The 10,172-nt window shown below is 34.2% G+C and overlaps 1 protein-coding gene across 2 annotated transcripts; it reads right to left on the bottom strand.

The window, feature by feature from the left end:
- Window positions 1-1,405: 1,405 nt before the first annotated feature.
- Window positions 1,406-9,692, bottom strand: LOC129260832 (methionine adenosyltransferase 2 subunit beta-like). Of its 2 annotated transcripts, none has more exons than XM_054898822.2 (6): window positions 9,540-9,692; window positions 8,083-8,299; window positions 7,378-7,492; window positions 6,512-6,664; window positions 5,524-5,717; window positions 1,406-4,278 (listed from the first exon to the last, which is right to left on the bottom strand). In XM_054898822.2, exons 2-6 carry the CDS (start codon window positions 8,257-8,259, stop codon window positions 4,021-4,023), a joined length of 897 nt encoding a protein of 298 aa, XP_054754797.2. In that variant the 5' UTR covers window positions 8,260-8,299; window positions 9,540-9,692; the 3' UTR covers window positions 1,406-4,020. The 2 variants fall into 2 exon arrangements, with proteins under 2 accessions (XP_054754797.2, XP_063970423.1); XM_064114353.1 differs by having other exon boundaries at window positions 9,398-9,684.
- Window positions 9,693-10,172: the final 480 nt, after the last annotated feature.

The raw sequence follows: 10,172 nt of genomic DNA, 5'->3' as shown, positions 1-10,172 counted from the left end.
GCGGATCATTGGCTCTAGCTCTGAGCACGAGATGGGAGATGGCCTGCAGAACTTTGCTTGCATTTACTTTAGTTGCACTTTTGAAAATGAAATAAGTGAATTATCCTGAAATACATGCTGAAAAACGGAGAAGTTTCCAAAATATCCTAAAATCAACTGAATAGACTAAAATTGTTCTGTTTGTTTTCGCCTCTTTTATGAATTTGTCTGAATGTAATAAGCAAGTTAGCATCACAATTTCAACTTTCAAATTAGACTCAATTTTGCAAGAGAGCACGGCAAGTGAAAAAATAGGACTGAATATTCTTTGTCAAGATCATTTAATGTTGTGTGTATATATTTGGTAAGTCTAGACCGGGGTCTAGACTTTATTGATAATCCCTAAATACCACTGAACAAGCCTTGAATTTTGTTGATTCCTAATTGTCCTTGAAAAACTAAAAGCTGTAAGCACACATTTCTCCTGAAAATAAAGTTCTGCATGTCTCACCCATTATACACAGAGCAGTGATCCCGACTGGATCATCATACAACGCAAAATTTGTTAACAGTGCTTTCACAGATTGAATTCCCAGATTTATCAACTAATTGTCTGCAAATAAATCTTCATCTAAATCTCATTATTACCTGTATCTCCAAAGATCATATTTTCCAAGACACCTACCCTTTACCAATACAAGTTTCTCCCTCAATACCCAATACAGGCAGGAATGGGGGGGGGGGGGGAGAAAGTCGACACAGGAGGCATATTCCCCCTTTTTGGTTTAAAAAAATATGTACACAATCAGAAACGTGAGGAGTAATACCCAAGCCTACTTCACCCTTGGGAGCGAGGATAGAAAAGGGTGTCCTATTTTAGTAACTATTTTTCTCTCTCATTTGAGAGAATTTTTAAATGACCGTTTTTAAATCGATAGCTATGTCCGCTATGTCAACCCACCATTTTTATTTTTCATTCCTATATTGGGGGCAATTAAATCATTTGTTTGTCAAATCCAAGCAAAATAAAATGGTTGATTTATCCGTGCCCCCTAAGAAATGAAAAACCACTCTGCTTATTCCATCCTTACCCATTCTCTCTTCTTTTCTTATATACTAAAAAATCATGTACCTCACAGCGGTGGTTGGGGCAGGTTTTTATTTTACTTGTAGGACCCTATCATAAATGAAACTGATGTCAAAGCAAACCTTACATCCAGGAGTCTATCTTTTGTTTCCAATGTATGATAACAAGTTAATTTGAACAATTTAAATAATTTTCGTTATCTTTAAACTTACCATCAGGGTAAGATTCTCTTTCCAACTGAAAATCTGTTTTCAACTACTTATATCATTTTTACAATATACATCTCAATGTTCTAACTGACTAGAAATGGTTCCATATACAACTCTTTGAACAAAAAAATAAATTTTCAAGAATATATATTTTTATTTGTTTAGATTGACTGAGAATTACTGCACATTGAATACATGCATTTTGCACTCACTGAATAGAACAATACAGCGTAATACAGCACAAAACAACAAACTGAATACTGAACGATCAACTTGAATACATAGTAGTACAAAATATGCAATGGAAGACAATGAATATCTTGAGCATAATTTTGGGTATACTGCACTATAAAAAAATGCTGAATACTAGTATAGCAATACAATGCAGAACAATGCGTTGATTACTGATCTTTGTTATCACTAAAATAAAATTATTATGAAAAGTATATTTCATAAAAGAGCATCATAACCAAGAACTGCACTATGACAAATTTTATCATGCTATAATTCAATATTAGAAATAAAAGCTCTTTTGACTATAAAATTGAAATCAGTTGGATTGAATGCAACGTACATCTCAAATGATTTCTGCTCGCTGGAAACTTGAGTAGAGCAGATGAATCAATTCTCTGAAACAAAATGTTACCATTAAAAAAAAAAATCTGTGGTGCTATACTTTTTCAACAAAGTTGACCAATAACAGCAAGTCTGCATATGCCAACTCAACCGAAGACAAGACAAGACTTCCTAAGGGTGAAGTATAGTAATATTGAACATTAAGAATTTCTCTGTAGGATGTCAGATTTAATCCAAAGATATATAAATTAAATTGATCATGCACTACTGCATTTCAGCCAGTATTTTAGTACACAGTAAACTGTCTCATTCAGTATTTTCTTCGGCAATGATCATCACCAAAAAAAGTCTCATGATGATGGGCCTGTAAAATTCACCTAACGGTGCAAATACAGTTTAGATATGAAAATTCATAACATTTGTTATATATACGGGTAAGCAATCCTTGGGACAAAAATATTAGAACAAGTTAATTTAACTAATAATGACTACACCTGCAATATCATGCACTCTAAGTTTCAGACATGTGTGATATGACTTCAACTACCAGTAAACTAAAAATATGTCAAAGGACAAGTAGACCCCAGCAAAAAAGTTGATTTGTATTAAAGGAGAAAATCCAACAAGCATAACACTAAAAATTTCATCAAAATCGAATTTTAAACAAGAAAGTTATGACATTTTGAGGTTTCACTTGATTTTCTGAAACAGTCCTGGTCAGTATGCAAATGGGGGGACTGATGGCATCACCCACTCATTATTCCTTTTGTATTTCATTATATGAATTATGAAATATTTTAATTTTTACCTCATGTTATGTGAAACTAAGTTTTATTCCTCCCTGAACAATGAACTAACATTATTTTAACATTTTGTATTTCAATCAAGTTGATCATTATTGTCAAATGTGTAAAAAATGAAATATTGTATAAATCAAACAATAGAATACAAAAGAAATAGTGAGTGATGGACGTCATCAACTCTCTCATTTGCATATCACTTAGTTGTGCATTTAACTGTTTTGTGAAAAATAAGCTGTATAATGCCATTACATTCTTATTTCAGTAATTTTACATCAGATTTTGATGAAATTTTCAGTGTTATGCTTGTTTGATTTTTCTCTATTGATTCAAATCAACATTTTTCTGGGGTGGATTCGACCTTTAATATCAATAAACATTTCAGACACCATATGTCATGTTTGAATGTTAATACTATATGTATATTCATATCAAGGTGTAAGAACTCAGCAAAGAACATAAATAAAAGCCTATTATACTGCAGCATAAGATTCATGTACATGTTCCTAATAACTGACATTCAAAATTTCCAACTATTAGTTTCAAGATATTATACTCTAAAGAGGAATAACTATGAGTTTACTCTCAAAACTAATGTATTTCAAAATTAATTATTTCCCATAAAAATGAAGAGAGAATAAAGAAAAAAAAATCAATGATTTTGTATGTACATCCACAAATAATTCAAATCTCATCAATGAGAAAAGAAGACCTGTAATTGCAAGCTGCAAAACCAATAGATTCACTTGTTTTACAATATTTTCAAATGTTTTTCATCTATCCCAAATACCACCTGGGTCCCATAACACAAAGATTGGTGATTGATTGTACGATTGATCCAAGGACCACTGAAAAAAAAGCTGGTGGAATCTAGATTTAATTGAGAATCACTATCGAAATACATCCAAGTATAGATAAGAGTATTAGGGTTTATAAAGGAAGCATAAAATAAAGTCTTTTAAGAAAAGGCTTCATTAGCACACAAAAGCTACTTATCTACATCAAGCTGCTCTTTCTTTATGATCTCATTATCTCAAATTTGAATTTAACACAGTAACTGGGACAAAGTCACAAACATGATTACTGATATTACTTCAAATGCAGACATAATTTTTTGGTAAAACCTAATTGCAATTTAAAGAAATCCACACACTCATATTTACTTGGCCTTTGTTAAAGAAACAAATTATTGATATTCTTTCATTGCACATTCATAATTTTGTGTTAAAATATTCATAAAGAATCTCATTAATAATTATAAGCATTCAAATTTTTAAATGGTCAGTGATATATCAATGCATGAGGAAGCAAGGTGACAGGCACTCTTGGGCTTTAGAGTTGTAAAAAAAACGCATATAAATCATTGGCTTTAGGACAGATGAGGAGTCAAACATTCCTCGATACCCTTCCGAAATGGCGTATCTGTAACTTTGACCCCAAGGGCATTTATAATCGAGATGTCCATGGTTGCATTCTGTGGGCGGGGCGTGCCAGTGGAAGGAGGATTGGGGTTTGGTATAAGATGATCCATAGGTAGTTTGAAGATATCAGTGATGATAAGAGCCATTTGGTATCGTGTGAGTTGTTCTGATGTATTCCAATGTAGGATGCCTGAAACCCCCTCTCCCTTCATAGTAAATAATTATGAAAATGATAATGCATAAAAAGTGTTAATTTCTTCTAGTAATATAACATTCACTCTGAGCATCACTATCATCCTCATATCAAGTATCGTAATACTTTCTTCCAGTTTACATTTGTGCAGTTAACAATTCATTAATTTACATTTTGAGTTTTTCTAAAACGGTACCTTTATAATAACTGAAATGGCATACATTTACAGTGTTAAAGGACAAGTCCACCCCAACGATAAGCTGATTTGAATAAAAAGAGTAAAATCCAACGAGCATAACACTGAAAATTTCATCAAAATCGATTGTAAAATAATGGCAAAAAGAAGCTGCTGAAAACTGCTTATCTAATAAAAGAGAGCCAATGGAGTAAATTAGAAAGTCAAAAGGGGCCTAAGCTTTCGATCCTAGCAGAATCTTTGTCGGAGGCAAATGACAAACATATAAAGTGGAACAACCATAATATAGAAAATAAATAAGAAAGTTATGACATTTTAAAGTTTCGCTTAATTTCACAAAAAAGTTCTATGCACATCCTAGTCGGTATGCATATGAGGGGACTGATAACATCACTCACTCACTATTTCTTTTGTATTTCATTATATGAAATATGATTTATTCCCATTTTCTCCTCATTGTCCTTGAAACAAAAGTTTCCTTCCTCCCTGAACACGTGGAATTACCATTGCCTTAACATTTTATGGTTCAGTCAAGTTGCTCCATATTGTCAAATCTGTAAAAATTGAAATATTCTATATTTCAAACAATAAAAACAAAAGAAATAGTGAGGGACATCATCAACTCTCTCATTTGCATGTCATTGAATTGTGCATACAACTGTTTTGTGAAAAATAAGCGCAACTTTAAAATGTCATAACTTCCTTATTTTACATCCGATTTTGATGAAATTTTCAGCATTATGCTAGTTTGATTTTTTTCTATTTATTAAAATCAAAATTTTTCTAAGGTGGACTTGACCTTTAAACTTAAGTCCACCCAAACAAAAGCTGATATAAAATTTTGGATGAATACATGAATATCCAATAAGCATACACAATTCATTTTTTATGATTCTTTCAGTGAAGTGATGAAAACTGAGATATTTTGCTGATGTATTTCAAAATATACTCTAGCATAACAGACAAAATTTACCACCTAAAAATTAAGTTAAAAATTTAGAGTCACATTGCTTTTTCATTGAATCTGCAACTGTTTTATTCGGTATTGAATCCTAAACTCACCTTACAATGTCTCTGCGCTAGTTGTATTACCACTGAAGCTACATCCCTGACATGAGTTGGTCTTCTTTGTTGGTAGTCACAGAGTTCCAGGACTTTACTTGTATCTTGGATCTGATGAAGAAGATAGGTTGCTGCACTTTCATTTAGTCTCTCTATGCTACCATAGAGTAGGGGTAATCTTAGGATCACTGCTCCTGTAATTAAAATCCCTGTATTAATGACTCCATTGCCAAGTAGCAATCCAGACAGTGCACTGTAGAATCAGTTCCAAACTTGTTTGATTTACTTTGAAATATATGTAATTCAAAAAATCTGTCACTTATCTGCTTTCATCACTCTATACATTTCTGAACCAATCATATATTGGGTGTGCAAAGTATTGTGATAATGGGCTATGATCTTTGTCCTTGTGACCTCCAAATGACAAGCAAAGTTTGATCCATGAAGGGTACTTTAGTTATCACAAACAATTTTTCAAATTTACAATGACCTCTATGACCTATGAACTCATTAACCTCAAAGGTAACAATGTTCTTGCTGCTATCTAGTTCTTAATTCAAACAAAGCAGGGCTCTGTATAACAAAAGTTGCCATCAATTACAAGTTTTCCTGTAATTTCAATATCAGTGAAATCTTTGATTTTTATTGATGGCTAAACACTTTTATAACTGTAACTGCTATTTCTATGCAACTGCTGACTCTGACTAATGAAAGTATATGGGAAACAGAATGGGAAATTAAATATGCTAACAAAGAACTATCTAACCAATCAAACATAATGGACAAAGTATTCTTTTGATCATCACAAGACTACAGTATACCTTAAGATAATTTTAGCATCTGTATATGAATTGATATTACTTGATTTCAAAGAGATGTAATACTAATATACATCAATTTATCCTCCCGAAAAATAAAGATACAGTGCTGAAAGTAAGAAATCAGATTTGAAATTGCTTCTTGGGGAGGGGTAATAATGCCAGCTTACCAGGATAGTTTTTAAGAGTTGCTATTTCACCATCACGCTTGCTCTGACCATATTTGTTAAGTGGATTGGGTTCATCTGAAGGTTTATATGGTGGTTTTGTTCCATCAAAGACATAATTTGTACTGATGTAAACCAACAAGATACCCAGTTTCTCTGTCAAATACAAACATTACCATTATATGCAATTACATATTCTTTCTGTTCTATACAGATTTCTCCATATCAATTAGAAAATGCACTTGAGATGATTTAATGCATGATGATACATAGTAAGCATGATATCACCATTCAAATAAAAATGAAAGTTCCTACTTAAAACTATATACTTCCATATTGGTTTATTTTCTTACCATCAATAACATTATAAAATACAAAATAACTTTCACTTGAATCAAAAGAAGCAATCACTTTTGAATTTCTTATTGAAAATTAGTGGGGTCAAATTACACACAAAAGATGACTGACCTTGCAAGTTTATATCATAAACTAGAGAATATTCCTAAACTGTATGAATTTACCAAATATTTCTTCTATAGCACTCACAAATAATGGCATCCACAACTAGCTTTAGCATAGCTGCCTTAAAGGCACTTTTGCAATTCAAGGAATCCATTCTTGCCACATAAACATTTCCCTCATCCAGGTCAAGTGTGGTATACATCATTGGCCCAAAAATATTAGTGCTGTGGAATATAAATCAATTCCCTGTACTGATTTACAGTTTGGAGACTTGACCAATGCAAGAATGACCCAAACACGACTGATATTTTCAGTATCTTCAGTAAGAAAAGTCAATGAATCCACACAGATCCTTCCCATGAACAGTACACAATTTCATGATGGAAAAAAACAACTTGGTATCTCACCACAAATTGCAGCAATTTGAGCTGTGGCACCTACATTGAGTTTTTGAACAGTCTGTGGGTCTCTCTCTACAACATCTGTTCTCCTTTCAGCTGCTGCATGGATAACAACATCGGGCTGCAACATAGCATTATTATAATGAGTCATATGAAATGTACTCATCCTAAGGCAACTGAGAATTATTTAATTATCAGGAACAAAATAAATTAAGCTATGTTACACTGATTGAAATGCAAGTTTTTATTCACAAATCAAAGTATGATACAATGAAGAATATTCTTGTTGGTTACTTGAGGAAAGACCTTGTGGCCTTGGTTTGAAATCTTCTCCTTTTTAAAAAAAATTATAGATGGATTCTATGCTATCTAAGGCTACTATCTCCCTCTCTCTCTCAAAAAGGAAACAAACGAACAAAGGACTTATTTATGTTAAGAAACTATAAGTTTGGAAATCTTATCTTAATCTTACCCCAAGATTCCTTAAATATATATATTGTTTTTGTGCTTCATTCCTCTTTTTGTACTTTATTTAAGTCACAAACATGCATCGATGACTACAAGACATTTATAAGAAAAAAAATATAATCTGTTTTAAAGTGCTTCCTACTTGAGACAGATAATGTCTAACTTCTCCATAATATACTGCTATGAAAAACAGTGACCTGAGTAAAAAAAAAAAAAAGGGGGTGAGTGATAAATTAAAATCACCTGATATCCCATGATGACATCCTGTATGGCTTTACTGTCCGTCAAGTCCACTTTTCTGAGGTTCCCTTTAGCTCTGGTGTAAGCCAGTCCAAGAACGTCCCATCCAGAGTCCTGAAAAGTTTTGAAGAGTTCCCGGCCAAAGAGTCCAGATGCACCAGTGATAAGAATCTTCTTCATATTAAAGTCCTCACCATGCAGTACACAATCTAGAAACAATCTAAAAGAACAAAAATGGTACAATTCTTGGTTCTTGGTGAACAATTTAAAAGCCTGTAAATTTAAGATTCCCATAGCTAACTCTGCCGAAACTATAAATTCTCCCTGGCCTCCCCACCCCTGCCGCCCTGGATTAGTATTCTTCTGTGCATCTGAATATTATCCATATCATGGCCTTGCACCAGTTATTACAGGCACCTGTCTGAAATCAAGGCCTTTCTTATTTTCTTGTTGAAGTGAATCTAGGATCATTTTTGTTCAACAAAGGATTCCTGGACACATTCAACTGTGAAAACCAAGAGTGATAAAATAACATGTGTTATCATCCCTGGCCCAGCCCACATCCTTTTTTTGCAGGCAGCCTCCCTCTTAATTTTTCAGAACAGGGGGGCCAGAGCCAGAGCAGAGGAATATTGTCCAGTGCCTGGTAGTGGTACTGTGGTAGGGACTGTGTAGACCAAAAGCTTCGGTCTCTGTTAAATTGGTTATCCTGCTGAACTCCGTTGGCTCCACTCACCAAGTTCGGATCAACCAGGGAAGTGGGAGTTGCGCGACAGCCAAGTAAGTCACTGTTTTTCCTTCTAATCTAAGTTTTTTTTCCCCGTTTTGGTGCATTTCAGGCCAAAACGGAATAACCCTTATTTTGGTCCAGTTCTTTTTATATATTTTTATGAAATAAAGAAAAAAATCGATGAGCCCTGACTGCCGCGTCAGGGGGATTTTGCATTGTTAATCCCCTAATGGCAGCTGCACGATTGCGAGCCATCTGTGTATGAAGAGAAATATAAAAAAATTAAAATGTTAAAAAAACATCCTCGAAACAGACGGCTGCCAGCAGTCTGTCTAGGAGTAGGCCTAGGGCTAGGCCCGTGTAGTCTGAAAAGTGATAGAAAAACATGTCTGATCCTCTCACTCTCAGCTCAGTGACCACTTGTAATATTATCAAACAAAAATTATCATTCAATTCATCATCATGACATGCTCACTCACTCAGCCACTCATCAGGAGTGCACTTAAGTGTTAATAATGGTTGATGCCACTGCACAGCCACTACTATAGGCTACGCTTCGCGCGTAGCGAAGGAGCACCGGCGTCTTACCCGTGCCCGGGCCGTGTACGGTACCGTATCGACTCGTCGGTGACTAATGCCATCTGATGTCGAGCTGTCCGGTATGCAACAACATGTAAATTGGCTCATTTATTAATTATAGTATTTTACCAGTGCCCATCATTTAACCTACTTTTCAAAGATGTCAGTTGGTAATCTGTTCTCTTGGGCTGGCCTGGTTTTGGCCAGCTCGGCTAATTAGGGCAATTTCACAATTCCATCTCATCTCATCATCGTCGGAAAAAAGAAAACAAAACGAATTTCGACTGATCATGTATGGAAAGCCAAATAACACACGAGATCGAGAAAGATGGAAAATAATAGAAACGATCAACTAAGGACGTTCCACAGTTAAAGTGAAATCCATGTCATTTTCACCAAACTTTGCACATAGATACTTTAGAACCTGAATAATCGAAATATGCATAAATTAACATGGGTCCATGTGCTTGATTTTTTGCTATAGAGCTTCAAAGTTCACTCAAATGGATGTTCTCAAGAATTGCGCATTCAAAAGAATTTGGCGTTTTTAGACCTCACGAGATGCACTACAGCTATGAGTTTAAAATTTCATCAAATTTCGCAAGAGAGTTAATAATTGTATCTTTAAGATTGGGAATCTATTTATAGTGCTATGTATACTGTTTTGAGTCTAACAGCACTATCAGTTCTTAAAAAATAGCGTAAAAGAAATTATCGACCAGTCTCCCTTACATCAGTGATCTGCAAACAGCTTGAGCATATCATTTGTAAGCACCTCTTCAAA

The sequence above is a fragment of the Lytechinus pictus genome, unplaced genomic scaffold, assembly GCF_037042905.1.
Source record: "Lytechinus pictus isolate F3 Inbred unplaced genomic scaffold, Lp3.0 scaffold_19, whole genome shotgun sequence".
Classification (NCBI taxonomy): Eukaryota; Metazoa; Echinodermata; class Echinoidea; order Temnopleuroida; family Toxopneustidae; genus Lytechinus; species Lytechinus pictus.
Note: the sequence above shows the minus strand (reverse complement) of the source record. Positions and strands in the feature narration are given on the sequence as shown.